Source organism: Notechis scutatus, chromosome 1 (assembly GCF_049901735.1).
Source record: "Notechis scutatus isolate UNSWTSFEM ecotype Mainland chromosome 1, rNotScu1.2, whole genome shotgun sequence".
Taxonomy (NCBI): Eukaryota; Metazoa; Chordata; class Lepidosauria; order Squamata; family Elapidae; genus Notechis; species Notechis scutatus.
The window spans coordinates 70,550,636-70,568,138 of record NC_142009.1 but is presented as its reverse complement, the minus strand read 5'-3'; the positions used below and the strand labels follow the sequence as shown (position 1 = coordinate 70,568,138).

At 34.5% G+C, this 17,503-nt stretch overlaps 1 protein-coding gene across 3 annotated transcripts in view; it reads right to left on the bottom strand.

The window, feature by feature from the left end:
* Positions 1 to 11,278: 11,278 nt before the first annotated feature.
* The window catches only part of PLD5 (phospholipase D family member 5), an 85,234-nt gene continuing 79,009 nt past the window's right edge, over positions 11,279 to 17,503 (bottom strand). The window contains exons 7-10 of one of the 3 annotated variants that reach the window (XM_087967328.1): positions 16,695 to 16,834; positions 15,220 to 15,385; positions 13,708 to 13,822; positions 11,279 to 13,342 (exon numbers count right to left, since the gene is read on the bottom strand). In XM_087967328.1, coding sequence (XP_087823454.1) covers positions 13,110 to 13,342; positions 13,708 to 13,822; positions 15,220 to 15,385; positions 16,695 to 16,834 — 654 coding nt within the window. In that variant the 3' untranslated portion in view covers positions 11,279 to 13,109. The remainder of the gene's footprint in view (positions 13,343 to 13,707; positions 13,823 to 15,219; positions 15,386 to 16,694; positions 16,835 to 17,503) is intronic. The other 2 variants (XM_087967333.1, XM_026669316.2) reach the window with 2 other exon arrangements.

The following is a 17,503-nucleotide window of genomic DNA, read 5'->3' as shown; positions in this document are numbered from 1 at the left end:
TAAGTTTTTCCCACAGAAGTGGCACACGCTTATCTTTTTGCAATATTGCATGGTTTCGAACTGCTGGGTGGGCAAGAGCTAGAGATTGAACGACGGGAGCTCACTCTTATCTCATGGAGCTGGGCTCAAACCATTTCTGGCCGAAAGACTGGCGCAGTGTCAGGAAGCCTGACACGTATTATAGCAAGGACTGTTGTAACTTTGAACAGTCACTAAGTGAGCAGTCATAAGTTGAAGACTACATGTACATCTAATGGGTCAGAGACTATATCTTGAATTTTGAAAATGACAGTTATAAAGATTTAGCAAGAATATTTTTCTTAGGGATTAGTATCACCCTCAGAGTTCTTACTGGAATCTGCTGTGGTGGCTACCGGTACTAAGTATTTGGGCAAAGTAAAAAAAAAAATGAGGTGTTTTTCTTGCTAGAGACCAAACAATCTGAGGGAAGAAAGCAGCTGAGATAATTTTGATTGAGAGAGGGAATGAAGGAGAAGAGACATATTTTCAGCAATGAGCAAAAGTGCATTGCTTTGTGTGTGTGTATTTCTATACTGACAAAAATAAACTTTAATTGGAACAGATTTCATCTTTTATAGTTTTTCCCCTTCCTCTAACCTCTATCTAGGACTAGAAGTAGAGAAAAAATTGTTTCTAATTTTAACATAAAAATGCTATCAGATTTGAAATCTGAAGTTCCTCTTAAGCTTATCCAAATTGTCATTAAATCTTTCTTGGGGTCCCATTAACAACGTTCTTGATATGATATGGAATAAGGGAATTCATGTGAGATTTGGAATTCCTTGCATGGCTTTCAAATGTATTGGCCATTGCAATGCTTTCATTTTTCCTTATATATTATGCTGCTGTGTGTGTGGTATTTGTTAGTTTCCTGATGTTTATTTTTATTGCATTTTAAAATTTATACCATAAGCATATTTATGCTATAAACCTGCAAGCCAGTAGAAGAGGCATATTAAACACAGTAAATTAATGAAGTTAAATTTTGTAGTTGAAAGCTGAAACCTTGTGTGTCAGCCTGTATTAAAGGAGATCTTGGTGATTAAAAAATCAACTTAATACTTCTACTATTTCAATTTTTCTTTCAGCTTACCCAGATAAGGTTGCAAGATAGTAGAACGCACGTAGTATTAAAAATAATAGAAGCCTTTGGATGCTATTCACACTACTAGACATGCCAGAAATGACTAATTCCACACAACTCATATTTGGTGAGTTCTATTAGTATGCATCTTTTTCTTTTTAAAAACATTTTTCATAGCTATATTTGGTGTTCAAAGACTGCTCAAGATTGAGATGATCTGTGTCAGCACAGCTGAAAAACACTTTAACTACAAATATCAGACCCTACCCAGAAGATAACTATACAAAAATGAAGCAGTATAAATATATTAATGAATTAGCTAGATTTGCTACTGATTAAAAATAGGAGCATGAAAAATAAAAATGGAGGCTGGTAATAAGAATTCACAAGAAAATATGTGACTAGGTTTTTGACTGAATAATACTTTTTATTCGTTTTGTTTTATTCTTGCTCCTATGACTGGTTTAAAATTTCCAAATTGCCTTCAGCATATATGTGGAAAGGGGAAAAATGTGTAAAAGAGAAACTGACAATATGTTAGAAAAAACCTAAAGAAATACTCCTTCCTGTAGCACATGCTTAAATTGTAGAATTAATGAGAGAAACAGCTTTGATTATTGGCTTGAGATTTATAAACAGCAATGCAAAAATCCCTAATCTGGACTTTCACTTTCTGGGAAACGGCTTAGATTTTTAAAACTGGGAGGCATTAATCCTAATCAAGACAATATGAATTATACCTGCTGAAGCAACTGAGTTGGCTTCCAAACCAGGTTTAGCATTCTGCCTACGATATAGTTGTTAAACAACTCTGAACCAGGATAGTTGATCTGTACCTTGATTGTGATAGATTTGGACAATCACAGGTATCAGGGAGGAAGGGTCTTATGGGGTCTGCTGAGGGCTGATGATATTGGGATGTTTTTCTTATGGACATCTTCTTGGCTCCGGAATATGATTTCCTCTTACATGTACGAGATAACCAATATTACTTTTCTTAAGTATCTGTGAAAATGATTTCTTTGCCCAGGACTGATTTATATACAATATATTGATTGTCTGGCAGTATTCTTTTCATAGGGAAGCTTTTTCTGTAAAATTATGGCCCCAGAACCCAAGTTTTTTTTTCTTAGAAAATAAGAAGTGACAAGAACATGTGTTGAGTGCATGGCAGAGGTGGTATTCAGCAGGTTTTGACCAGTTCTGGAGAACCGGTAGCGGAAATTTTGAGTAGTTCAGAGAACCAGCAAATACCACCTCTGACTGGAGATTTTACAGTATCCTTCCCCTGCCATGCCCACCAAGCCACACCCACAGAACCGGTAGTAAAAAAAATTGAATCCCACCACTGGTGCATGGGTGTGTTGAGCCCAGTGGATTTACATCTCTCTCTTCCTATTTGAATAATTGTGAAGGATAACTACATAGTCATAATGTGTTTTTAAATACATCAGTTTTATATAAGTGCCTAGCCCCAAGTAAATGCATTTAATTTCAAACCAGCAGAAACAATTCTATATTTTTTCAGCAGTCATATGATGTCATTATTGAAGTGAAATTAAAATGCAAAGCTGCCTATTCAGAATGACCTTTTTCCTTTTGTTCTACATTCTTTTATCAAGAACTCCTGGAATAGCAAACTGTTAGTTGTATGCTTTGCAATTAAAGCTATAGATAGAGCACCTAAAAAGAGGCCCCAAGCACACTGTAAACTCCAAGATTTAAAACAATGTTCTGTAGTTGTTCCACTGGCTCAGGAGATAATGCCTTGCTTATTGTCTTGTGAATCAGCCTGTCACTGGAAGTTCAAACAAATGAGCAGAAAAAAAGAAAGTGACACATTGATCTAATGCTATTGCATTTGATCTTGAAAAGATTAAAGCTTCTGTGCTATACACACTTACTTCAAAATAGATTTCACTGTGCTGGGCTGACTTTTTTGCAAACTTGTGCAATAAGATAGCACTATACAGTATGACAGCAAAGACCAAGTCAAGTCCCTTATCTCCTTTGTGATTTTCCATCAATCAATTGTCTTTGGGTTTATGAATATAGGTAAACATGACTTGAAAAGAAAATTATATTACTCTTACGGGTTAATTGCTTGAAACATTTTTAGCGGAGTTGTTTTTTTTTTACACAAAGGAAAGAAAGAAAAAGGAAGGCTCCATCATTTTGATGGCAATTACTTTATGTGTAAACACCGAGGAAGCCCAAAGAATGCTAAATTCTGTAGAAACATAAATGGCATTAATTAAAATCCAGCTGTATAGAATAGGTGATTAAAATATCTCAGCTATCTTTTTGGAGAAAATTGTAAAAGTACAATTCAAAGGAATAATTTTCAAGAGCTTAATAAAAAACATAAACCAATTATAATCTTTTCCATAATTTCACTCTCCTTTTACTGGCTTTCCACATTTTTCTTATGAGATTTATTTTTTCAGATCCTCCAGTCTGCAGGTGTGCATGTGTTTATTACCTCCATTTTGGATAAAATTTTGTTAGAGGTTTCTAAAACTTTGTCAATTTCACTTCTCCTCACTTTGCCTTGCTACTGAGGGGTTGAGATCTCTTCCAAGATCTGGGCTCCCTTCATAGCTGTCTGACTGAGCTAATCATGGTCTCAACTTACTTCCCTTATGTGGTTGTTGCTATGGGCATAAAATGGAGGCCCCTATGTAAGTCAATTTGTACTTCTGGATTAAAAAAAAAAAAGAAATATAATTCAGTAACAAAAACAATTCTTCCATCAATTTTATTTTTTCTCTCGGAATTCTCATCCTTGCTGGTGTATTTTATAGCGCAAAACACTATGCCTTTTAACAATACCTCTACAGTTTCTGATAAGATTCAGCTGTAACACTGTGAGATATTGGCAATGACAAAGAAGGCATTGGGATATACTGAAACATGTTGCTTTTATTTCTGTGAAATAAAAAGTTAGTCGGCTTAGTCTGAAAATTTGCACCTGAAAATAAAACAACGGATCAAACATGCTATGAGAAATATATTCTGGGTAATATCAGGAATTTTTATATAACAAAGTTATGAGAAAAACTAATAACAATTGCATTAAAAAGTAATATTTACACAGCTTTAAATTAATGCATTATACAATAATTTCATTAGTGTTATATAATTGACAACTTGGTATGCATTATAAGTATAACTTATAATTAGCATTATAAATATAACATGAAGTTTCTTTCAAACATGAATTCTAATTTTATGGAGACTTAAATTAATAATTTTTAAATATGAAATATGATAAAAAGAGATTTCTATATCAATCCATCCCTTTGGTATTCCCATTTAGGTTCAAACAAATAATCAAGTATTTTATCTTTGGTTACATTTAGTAACATTGTAAATCAGTTTTCCCAATGTGATTTCTCTCAGAGAAGTTGAATTATCTCTCTTTTCACTCCTAACCCATTTGGATTGTGCTGGAAATTTATTTATTTATTTGTCCAATTTATGGGCCTCCCATCTTACCACAGGGTAACTCTCGGCAGCTTATAATATTAAATGAGATGGTAGGAGTTCTCCAAGAAATGGAGAGCTCCAAAATAGGAAATGCTGCTCTAAACAATGGCCCACTTCACAGCCAGTCATTGCTCCCAAGGCTGATATTCAGTGACAGAAAACCCAAATTAATGGTCAACCTAAACAATAGTTTGGATCCTACAGAATGTCTTTAAATGCTTAATATTTTCAAGAGTTCCTCACCATGGAAAGCCTACCTTGATTTGGGATTATCTTTTTGCAACAACGAAATAAAAATAATTTTAGCAAATGTTCTAGTATGCATTTCTGTTTAATGTATATCATATTGTTTAGTATGTACTGTTTACAATGCCAAGAAAAATAGCCATCGCACCCTGCATGCATGACAACACTGAAGAATATTAAATAAACTAGCTGTCCTCAAATATATAGTTCCCCAGATAGATTTGAATTACAACTCAGGGTTCCTAGCCGGACCAGCCTTGCAGAATCTGAATCCTAATATATATGCAGGGCACAACCATGGGGAATGCTGGCTTTATATGTTTCCTTTTTTTTAAGACAAAATGGACTTCCACCAACATATCTCAAAAGAAAAAAAAGAATTGCACTATATTTTGGGTTATTCTACAAATTCCATATTTTTATAGTCACTCTTATGATTCTGTGAGTGCTAATTTATTCAAAGCCCTATTGAATTATGCAAGTGTCTCCAGGATTTGCTAAGGCCTCTAACTCCATATGTACATGGTATAACAAACACATATTGAGTACTGACTCATGTATAACCAAGCCCACTATCTACTGAAATGGGCTTCTTATTACATTGTCTCCTATCTGCCTCTAAAATCTTGTGACATCTAGATCTTGTAATGGATTGATGTTAACTACTGTAATTATTATGTTCTTAACATCACACGTTGCTTGGTTGCTTGTATTTTATGCAGACAACAGAATCATGCAATGTATTCTTTTTTTAAAAAGGAGTATAAAACATTGAATATTCTTGTAATAAAGCAGTTACAGTGCATAGGCATTCATCAAAATCATATCATAAAACTGAATTACATAAGTATGCAGCAATTGCTTTGTGTTCAGCCTTTGGAAATTAAAGCTCATTGCTCAAATACAAGGTAGATATAGTTTGTAGCAACTTGTTTTTGCAAATTATATTTCCCACTTAGAAAACACAAGACCATAGCAGGTCTAAGCAATGCAAGGAACTCTTGTTTGGGAAATTAGTAAGACTTATCTCAAGTAACTAAAGTATTGAAGCAAAGCTGTCCTTTTCCTCTGATAAACAGGTCACATAAAAGAAATGTCAATCTAGGGATAAGATATATGGGTAAATTATTTGTTTTCCATATTTTTCCTTCTATAAGAATTCCTGTAACACTTTAGACCATTTTACTTTTATTATAGGACCAGTTTTAATTGAAAGAACTGAGGATTGTTCCAAAATGTTTCTAGTCAGCAGATGGCTCAGGATCCTTCAATCTTGGTTACAACTACATGTCCAAACAGAGCTTTAGAGAAAAAATATTTCCACATTTAGTTACTGAACAAGGTAGCCATGTGATTTTAAGAGTTTAGACCTCTCTACTCTTTGACAACAAAAGGTATCACACCTTCCTGTCACTTCTGTACATTCTGTTTCTATTGTTTTCAAAAAGTTATTCTGACCAGTACAAAACGTGGTTTTATTTGTCTCTAAAAAGATGGCATGAGGATTTCCTAACTGTCCTGGGTTATAAAGTTCAAATCCCTAAGCAATTCCCTCAGTTTTATTTTCTAATTTAGTACCCCCATTGAAAGCATGTTGATAGTGGAATCCGTTATTTTTTGGATAATAAACAAAATGCAACTATTCTTTAAATCCCATGTTAATGTGATCATTATTCAACTATGAAAGGTATCTCTTGCTGAGGTAGACTTGATATTAAAATTTATCACAGTAAATGAATAAGCAAAAATGACCCAGATTATCACAAATGATAATCTGACTGACTATATATCTACTGTATTAACAGATGTATCTTTTATGGGGGAGTTGGTTTGCTCATATAGTCAAAACATAATTTTCTGGCCTTTTCTTCTTTTTCTTTAATTATAACAAATAAATAAATAAATCGTTTTATATAATAAAATCAAATGTTGGAAGTTCAAAATAAATTCAATATAAATAATACACAAAGTTTAAGAGTGTGATTAGGTTTTGAATGAAATAAGTTAAAAGTTGTATATTAAATATTCTGAAAAGTGCCCTTCACAAAGATGATATTTTCATGACAAGGGCTAAAGAAAAGTTATTAAAAAGATAAAAAGGGATGAAATAGAACATTCTTCATGAAGTTTAAATCAAGGATTCTGTCAAATTAAAGTGATGAATTTTTGTCTCATTATCTATAAGTCTGAGATGGAGGAATCAATGTAATTAAGTGTATTATCTTTCAAGCAGTTTTCAAACTGAGTACATTTGGAGTTGATTAAAAAGTCATGTGCTGTATTTATTAAAATGATCTTTATAGTGTTTATATAAGAATTAAGGAGAACAATTCTTAACTGGACTTCTTATAGTATAGTTTGGTCCTTCTGTATATATTCACAATAGTTCTTGGCTAAAGTTATCTCATAAATATGGTTTATTTTCAGTTTCCTGCATGGGTATTGTCTTAACAGTTTCCTCAATATATACTGGCCAATGCAAAACAAATTCATGCCCAAATTAACAACTTGATATAAAGTAGCATGTATGGTTACTATATATTGGCCTGAGGCTCCTAATATTTTTTCTTGGTTAATCATAAAAATAGACTATGAAGATGTAAGGTTTATTTGTAAGACAATTTTTCATGAGATCATTACTTTATAGCCAGACCTCAGGAAATTAATGCTTTTCTAAAAGCCAGAATAGATAAAAATGCTCATCATGACATTTTTTAAACTTTTAAATATTATATAAAATGAATGAGCCATAGAATAATGTGTCCAGGAAGAGAACTATCCCTCTATTAAAAACCCACTGAATAAACCATGAATGAGAAAGCAAGCTGGTCAGAAAGTGAAACAAGCCAAGATTTATGGTCAAAAGAGGGGGGCATCAAAAAGCCAGTGAGGAAACTGGGTTTTGGTACCTTGCCTATTGAACCAGCAGTGGTGCCTTCTACTTGGATGAGGGTACTCTAAGGTACTATTGTGGACAAGATTAGGGGAGGGTTGCTGGAGGAGGGACTCTTTCTCCACAACAGCAAAAGATAGGATAATGTTGACATTTCAAACAGCCAACCATGAAGATGAAGGAATGTGAAGAGGAGGCAGATGCTACATCAGAACCATGCTGAGCTTCATCTGTCCCAACCCCAGAACAGAGATTCAGGAAGTCTTTCTATATGAAATCGGTGATTGTAATTATTGTGATTCACAAGGCACTCTGATAGCTCCACAATTGCTAAATGCAGCAAATTATCATCAATGGAGTTTAGTCATTGTTTTCTGAAGTTAAACAGTTTACTTTGGTTTGACTCTATCTTTGAATTAAAAAAAAATTTTTTTTGAATGAATTCAAAAATCAGAGATTCAGTGTGGTTGGCTAGCTTTTGGAATATTGGCTGTGGGGTTTGTGTCACTGTACACCCATCCATGTACCCTCTGCATTATTAATTATCTCATACATAAGTATGCACTCATCCTTTTGTGCACTGTGGATTGCATAGAAGCATTTAAACAGAGCCATCTGATGGGAATCTGAGGCTTCTGGAAGGTGCTAGACTAGATGACTTCCTGAGTCCTTTCCAATCACATACACTGCTCACAAAAATAAAGGGAACACAAAAATAAGACATCCTAGATCTGAATGAATGAAATATTCTTATTAAATACTTTGTTCATTACATAGCTGAATGTGCTGGCAACAAAATCCCACAAAAATTATCAATGGTAATCAAATTTAGCAACCCATAGAGGTCTGGATTTGGAGTTACACTCAAAATTAAAGTGGAAAAAAAAAACTACAGGCTGATCCAACTTTGATGTAATGTCCTTAAAACAAGTCAAAATGAGGCTCAGTAGTGTGTGTGGCCTCCATGTGCCTGTATGACCTCCCTACAATGCCTGGGCATGCTCCTGATGAGGTGGTGGATGGTCTCCTGAGGGATCTCCTCCCACACCTGGACTAAAGCATCCCCCAACTCCTGGACTGTCTGTGGTGCAACGTGGCATTGGTGGAATGAGCGAGACATGATGTCCCAGATGTGCTCAATTGGATTCAGGTCTGGGGAATGGGCGGGCCAGTCCATAGCATCAATGCCTTCGTCTTGCAGGAACTGCTGACACACTCCAGCCACATGAGGTCTAGCATTGTCTTGCATTAGGAGGAACCCAGGGCCAACTGCACCAGCATATGGTCTCACAAGGGGTCTGAGGATCTCATCTCAGTACCTAATGGCAGTCAGGCTACCTCTGGCAAGCACATGGAGGGCTGTGCGGCCCCCTAAAGAAATGCTACCCCACACCATTACCGACCCACTGCCAAACCAGTCATGCTGGAGGATGTTGCAGGCAGCAGAATGTTCTCCACGGCATCTCCAGACCCTGTAACGTCTGTCACATGTGCTCATTGTGAACCTGCTTTCATCTGTGAAGAGCACAGGGCACCAATGGTGAATTTGCCAATCTTGGTGTTCTCTGGCAAATGCCAAACGTCCTGCATGGTGTTGGGCTATAAGCACAACCCCCACCTGTGGATGTCGGGCCCTCTTACCACCCTCATGGAGTCTGTTTCTGACCGTTTGAGCAGCCACATGCACATTTGTGGCCCGCTGGAGGTCATTTTGCAGGGCTCTGGCAGTGCTCCTCCTGTCCCTCCTTGCACAAAGGCGGAGGTAGCGGTCCTGATGCTGGGTTGTTGCCCTCCTACGGCCTCCTCCACATCTCCTGATGTACTGGCCTGTCTCCTGGTAGCACCTCCATGCTCTGGACACTACGCTGACAGACACAGCAAACCTTCTTGCCACAGCTCGCATTGATGTGCCATCCTGGATGAGCTGCACTACCTGAGCCACTTGTGTGGGTTGTAGACTCTGTTTCATGCTACCACTAGAGTAAAAGCACCACCAGCATTCAAAAGGGACCAAACTATCAGCCAGAAAGCATAGGAACGGAGAAGTTGTCTGTGGTCACCACCTGCAGAACCACTCCTTTATTGGGGATGTCTTGCTAGCTGCCTATGCTTTCCACCTGTTGTCTATTCCATTTGCACAACAGTATGTGAAATTGATTGTCAATCAGTGTTGCCACCTAAGTAGACAGCTTGATTTCACAGAAGTGTGATTGACTTGGAGTTACATTGTGTTGTTTAAGTGTTCCCTTTATTTTTTTTGAGCAGTGTATTTATGTGTGATTCAGCTAGTAGTGCATTCTGCCACAAAGCTTTTGAAGTTGTGGCAATTTTCTGTAGCACTTCAAGTGTCAAAGAATTATTTGCTGAGCAATTTGGATGGCAGCCAGCAAGGAGGCACTGTTTCTCAAAAGTGTTTGTCTATCTTTCTTTCGTATAGAAACCACAATTATTATTATTATTATTGCAGGAATAGGAAGGGAATGCCACCAGGACACAATATTTTTGAAGGGGAGTGTAAATATTTAAAGAATCTGACTCTTCCCTCCAATGATCAGTTTACGTTTAACTATCTAGCTGTCCCCCTTGACTTTTGCAGCCTGAAAATCTCACATCCTATGTCTGTATAATGCAAAGCTCCTTTGGATTCCAGATTTTTTTTTTTTTTTACATAGCTACTAAGCTATATAAAAGCTTTATGATATGAGATATGTGAAAAAATAAATCAGGCAGCCATGACAAGACTTGCAAATCACAATGCTCTTATAAATCATGATGTTCTGTGCAGGAAACAAAGCACATTTTGTGCATGAACACCTCTATTGTTTCAATAAACATTAAACAGGATGACTGAATTATATATTGTTAAGGACTTTTCTATAGGTAAATCACAGACTGAGGGGTCCTTGGTGCTCTCTGAGCTTGGTTGTTTTCTTGCAGACAATTTATTACTCAAAGTAGGGAACATCATCAGTGCACTAATGATGTTTCCTAGTTTGCGTAATGAAATGTCTGCAAGAAAACAACCAAGCTCAGAAAGCACCAAGGATCCCTCATTTCAACCCTGAGCTACAAATATTCTGTTCTGTCAGAAATCACAGTGCTAGAAGGAGTTCAGCATCATTAGAACATAAAAATTCTAGACTAAAATAATGGATGTGATGAACAAAAGGAGGAGAATATGTCTGCAATAAGTAACTTTAGGAAATCAGATTAAAAGAAAGCTTTGGAGTGCAATTCTATCCACATTCACCCTGCTGAAGTCAGTTTACTTCTGACTGATATGAAGAGACTCAGTGAATAATCTAAAAGTCTCTGGTGTTCCATTAATCTTCTTCCAACATCATTGCAACCCTTACTATGTATCATACCAGCTAGCTCTGAAAGTTGGTGCTTTCACTTTCCACTTCAAATTAAACTTTCCTGCTCAGCCAGAAGAAAGTAACTGAATTTATCAACGCTGAATACCTTGCCTCAATATTAAGCAAGCTGAAATTTGGAAGCTCATATCTATAGTGAAAGAATATGAATGGGAGTGATGGGTTTTTGACAAATGGCTACTCATAACAATTTATAGATAATTTCCCAGAACTTGACATGAAAATACAGCTTCTGAGCAACTTTTCCAACCTATCACAACACCTTGGCTGTTATAATAATCACAAATCAAAAATATAATTGTATACATGCAAAAATTGCCCTAGAACTATGGTATAAGGCTGCCCTATTTTTCCTGTTTTCACTTTGTTGGGGAAAAGTGACGGATTAATTTTAGTTTAGTAGGAATTTATTTAAAAAATATTTTAAATACTAATAATCGGCTTGCTAGTAGAGAGTTAAGCAGTTTAAATGAGAAATATTACATTTGCCTACAAAAAATTCTTTTGTTATGTTAATTAGTCTGCTTCTCTTTCTCAGAATCTAAGATTTTAAAATTAAATCCACTTTATAATCAGATATTCTATAGATTATGTTGTGAGCTTTAGAAATCTATAAGGATTTGTGTTTATTAAAAAGAGGTACTCAAGTGACATTGTTATATAGTTGGCTTTAAAAAAAACAGTAAACAAAGTCATTTAGATGCTAGAAAAGTTAGTCTAAGAATATTTATCTGAAAAATGTTAAAGTGGAAACAATTATTTCTCCATGAACAGTAGGGATAAACATCTTAAGTAACAGAAGAACTCACCATGTTTTTTTAAATAAAGCCATTTTCTGCTAACATGGTATTCGATAATCAACTACCACCCAAGTCATTTTAACTTTTAACTTCATTTTAAGATCTCTTAGGATCTTATCAGAAGCTTGAGTAAACCTCATATCACAATTCATTTGCATCACAATTGCTGACTTCAAAAGGGTTAGGATTAGGGTTGGAGCTCATCAGAATGATACTGTCCTTTTGCAGGAGATCAGGGATTGCTTAGTGGATTACATGGGAGATTAGGAGGGAGACATGAGTGAATGCTCATCCACCCTTGTGGGCTGCCTGGGAAGGAAAGAAGGGGTGAATTTCCTCTGAGCCCCTACTGAAGTGGTTGGGGAATTCTTCAAGTTGCCAAGCTTGAGAAACACCATCCTAGTGGATTGTTCCCCATTGCTTCACAAAATAAAAGCAAGCTTTAGCCCTGCAGAAACGATTTTATGCAGAGACAAGCACTTTGCTTCATTATGGCAGGTGAAGCTACATGCAACCTACTGTTGTCTCATATTTTAAAAAATAAAAATGTATTTTGTAGAGATTAAAGCATTTTTTTAAAAAAAACTAGAAAATCAAAGTAGATTAGTGCATGACTGGCAGACAGTAATGATTATGGTTGATTAGAACTATTCCCTGTACAATTTTATTTTAGAGGGTCAAATAATAATAGGTCATTTAAATATAAATGGGTTGGATATAGCATTATAAATTCAGATGGACAATCAGTATCTTAAACTGGCAATATACTACCGGTATTTATATAATACAGGCTTTGTATGTACTTCAGCTGTGGGATTGAGGGAAATCTGCACTTACTATCAACTGTTCTAAGAATTTTTTTCCATAATCAAACTTGCTTTGTATATACATTTTACTATATAGCAGAGAGAGGTAGAGATAACCTTTAAACTAAAGAATCCAACATGCTTTTAAATATGAATATGTCCAAACCAATAACAAAGCTGAAAAGACATTCATTGTCAGCAGTAACAAATCTAATATTTGTAAATAATACAGTATACAGAATATAGTTTAAAGAACATTTTATATAAGTGTGCTTTTTTACTATAAATATTTTTATTATTTTTTAAAAAGTCTAATGTCCATAAATAAGAAAGTGGGAGTCAGCATCAGTCCTACTCTATTTCTCCCTTGGCTGTGATACTGTACAAGGGGCGTCAGTTCATATTGCTTATGGCAGACTTATTGGCTGCGGCTTTGCTGTGTTTGTAGATTAGACAGTTTAAGATCTTTGCTGTTGAACTTTTAGCATAATGTGAATACCAGTCCCTTTCAAACACAGCTTTAAGTTGCTTAATTATGCTGGTTTTGTTCCCTGTGTCTGCATGATTGATGACAAGACCAGCTCCAGCATTCTGATTAAAATAGGTCCCAACCCAGTCAAAATTACCTATAAGGTAAATGAAAGGACAATCAAAGTTATGTAACAATTGGAAAACATTCCTCAAGAACAACAACTCTTTTTCTTAATTAAACTTCAGGCTGAACACTTTTGACATTTTATATTTAATATAGAGGCAGATTAAATTTACTTTCTTCATGACAATCTCAACTTCATAAATAAGCAGATTATGTCACATGCTAATTCTTTCAAATCTAATGTTTACTAATAAAGCAAAATTTTATATAAATTATTATATAAATTAGATTTTCATTCTTCAAATGCTTTATACTTAATCAGTTATTCTAGATGCAAAGCTACAAATAATATACAAATAACCAGACAGCAACTGGCTCATTCAATTCTTTACTTACCAATATAAGCAGCTCTTTCAGTCACCACATATTTATTGCGATTTACCTTGAGAAGAGAAGAGCTTTTTGGCTCCTTAATAAAACATGCACTTTCTGATTCAAGGTCAAAGAATTTCTGCATTAAATAAAAAAAAACCTCACTTAGATATAGCTAATCTCCAAATTGCTGGAGGAACTTTAAATTGAAAAATGCTGACCTATCAGATTTGGAAAAAGGAAAATAAAATCTATAAAAACATTATGAAATAACCTAAATATAAAGAAGAGTTATAAGTTTTGATTGCATTTTGCAAAATTTCCACATTAATAGACAAGTTGATTTTCAAAAGCTTGATACTTTGTTGCTAGTTGTGATTATGTAAACAGTAAGTATAGGTAGTCCGCAAGTTATGACTACAATTGAGCCCAAAATTTCTGTTGCAAAGTGAAACATTTGTTAAGTGAGTTTTGCCCCATTTTAGCACCTTTCCTGCCACAGTTAAATGAATCATTTCAGTTGTTTAGTTAGTAACATGGTTGTTAAGTGAATGAGATTTCTCCATTGACTTTGCTTGTTAGAAGGTCAGAAAAGGAGATCACATGACCCCAGGACACTGCAACTGTCATAAATATGAGTCAGTTGTCAAGCATCTGAATTTTGATCACATGACCATGGGGATGCTCAATTGTTGTGTGAAAAACAAGCATAAGTTACTTTTTTCAGTGCCGTTGTAACTTTGAACAGTCATTAAATGAACTGTTGTAAGTCGATGACTACCTGTAATTCATAAAGACACTAAGTAGCATGTCCTCAAATTGGTACCCTAATTCCCCACTATTATTTTGATACAGCCCAAAATAAAAGACCGAAAGATTTTCAGTTACAGTTCATTGATACTAGCTTTATTATTTTTTTCTGGATTAGAGAAATAAGCAATTTCCTAAACCACAAATAGTGTTCCCAAATCACATTGAAAACCTAACCCAGTTTGTCTGAGATTGGACATAACTATAGTTTAAATTAGTTTAAAAAGAATCAAAACCTTCCTCTTTAAAATACAAGAGAAAGCTGTGCTGTACTCATGGGGGGAAAAGTTACAATAGTTCTTTTGAGGACTTTGCTATAGGAGAAGAGGAATAATATTACTGAACAATACATCTGAACAACTCTTTAGATTTTAGGTAAAGAAGAAACAATATTCTGAGAAGTCTTCTCCACTCATATTATGAAGAAAATTATGAAAGATTCATAGAATCAAAGAATCAACATATATACCACAATTGTAACCATGCTTAACTGGCAAGAGGGGAATCAAACACAATCTGAGCAGAGAATGGGCAGTGAGAATAATATGGAAACTTGAAATAATGATCTTAGCTTTCCATTATTATATTGAGAGGAAAGAAGACTATGTTTTATTTTGCTGTGAGTTTACATTGAAATTCATATGATTGAGATTCAACACAATTGCTAAAGAAATGTACTAGAATATTGTTTTAGCTACATAAACAAACAAGAGGAGAAATACTTACAACTTTTAAACTACAGTCAGAAACCTCAGTGCAAATTGCTTTAAGAGATGAAATAAAGTTAAAAGTGAGGGGATTTGTTTCTTTGGAGAAACTGATAAGGAGTCGCACTTTAATATTACGTAGAATCAATGCTTCTCTTATCTTTCCATCCAAAAAAGGCCAATACCTATAAAAAAACAGCCTATGTTATTCAATTTTTTTTTATGAAAAGCCAGGATTTGTGATGTAATAACTAAACCAAAACCCTAACCAAGCAATTCTGAAGTACCATGACTCTCATACAATCTCTCACATTGAAATTCCTGAAAGCTAAGAAAAAGGTAGATCTTATCAACTTATTGAGAAAAAGAAGTATAGTAGAATTGTCAAGGTCAAATTGTATGGCTAGACAATACAGTGGAAGTCCAAGAATGGATAAAAGTAGAGCTAGGAATGTGACAATGATCCTGGTTGTATTAGTTAAAATACAAGTGTTGTAGGAGAATTTTCTATTATCAGTCTGGTAATATGATATGGTATTTTTTATTTTTTTTTCAGTCACAATTTAGAATAGTATTAGCCAAGGAGTGAAGCCCAATGGCATTTTATCAAATTTATTAGAACTTTTAGAATTGGAGGTAATGATGTAGTTTCTTTTCTTTTTCTTGCATAGAAAAAAAATAGAATTTTTCATGGTTATACTGACTCAGGGATACGAGGGCTGGTTAGATCGTTTTTTCCTTAGGACTTCATGTGCACATAAAAAAACCAGTGATTCTGCTAGAAATCACTTCTAATTGACAGGTCACATTAAGAAATCAAGTTATATATTTTCCCATTTCAAACATAATGTGTGGTAACAAGTCTGAATAAATGATGTATTAAAAATAAACATTAACTTGGAAAATTAGGAAATAAATTACATTTTGATAGTACATGACCAATTACTTATCAACATGATGAAATATACTAGCTATAGAACTGCAAAGAAATAAAAAAAAATTTTTTTGCAGGATTTGTGACTGAATCTCAGGTGTGCTCAGCAAAATCTACAAAATCTTTAAACCTTTGCAGGCTTGCTACTTTTCAGTTTAGTTGGGATTTACATCCTCTACAGTTTCCAGCCAAGAAGTATCATAGGAATTCTGGAAACGGACGTCCTATTACTATTAGAATATATTATTCATTTGTTAGATTTATATTTGTATTTCCCCCAGGAATTCCAGGGAATACATAAGGACATGTTCTTTCATTCCATTCTTACAACAAACCTATGAAATAGGGCTTAATGTTATCCAGCGAATTTGAATGCTTGAGGGTAGGTTTGAAATTGGTTCTTCTCTATCTTAGTCCTAACATTTTAATCACTCTACAACATAAGCTCCTGAATGTGCTAAACTGGGAAAGAGAGTTCTTACCAAATGCTTTTCTCAGAAAATATAATGTCTTTATATTAATATAACAACACATAATGAAGATTTGTGGTGTCTACTCACCTTGTCTCATTTATTATATTAACAATAGGCAGATAGTCCATAACAGCTATATATATAAACTCTTCAGCATTATCTACCACACTATAGATTGCATCAGTATCCAAAGTCCTGTCTTTAGGGCATAGGAGCTTTGGGGAATTCTGTGGAGAAAAGGTTAAAAATATATTAACAGAAATATAGAAGATCTCATTTCAGGGTAGAATTATAAAACCAATGTACTCACACCTGTAACAAGATGGCATGTATAACTTTTAATATCTTAATAGTGTTTATCATGATGTTTTATCAATATATTTTATGTTACTTATATGCTACCATGAAAGTATTTCTGTTCTGAAAACCAGGATATAATTGTTATCTTTGATTTCTCTAATAAAGGTGTTCATAATTATTCTGCATAAATAAATAATGCAGAAGTTATTTAAATCATGTAGTTGCAAAATCCATCATTAGCTGTAATGGAATCTTGAACATAATTAAATATATATGTTTGCAACTACAAAATCCATAATTTTCTCTGGATAAATTGGGGATACTCCAGAGCAAATGCAACAGGGGCTAGAATAAAAAAACCGTTGTTTTTTTCCATTTGTGTGACCAGAAGGGTTCTTGTGTTATTTTATTCATTTCTGATTCAAATCAAAAGATTCTAAGGAGTTCACATTAGAGTAACATAAAAATAAATAAAAACATTTTAAAAATTAAAAAATATTTCAGCAATATCATTAGCTAAAATATTTAATATTAACTATACTTTAGTTATGATGCAAGATTTATTATGTTGCATCTTCTGCCCTCTGGAACATTCT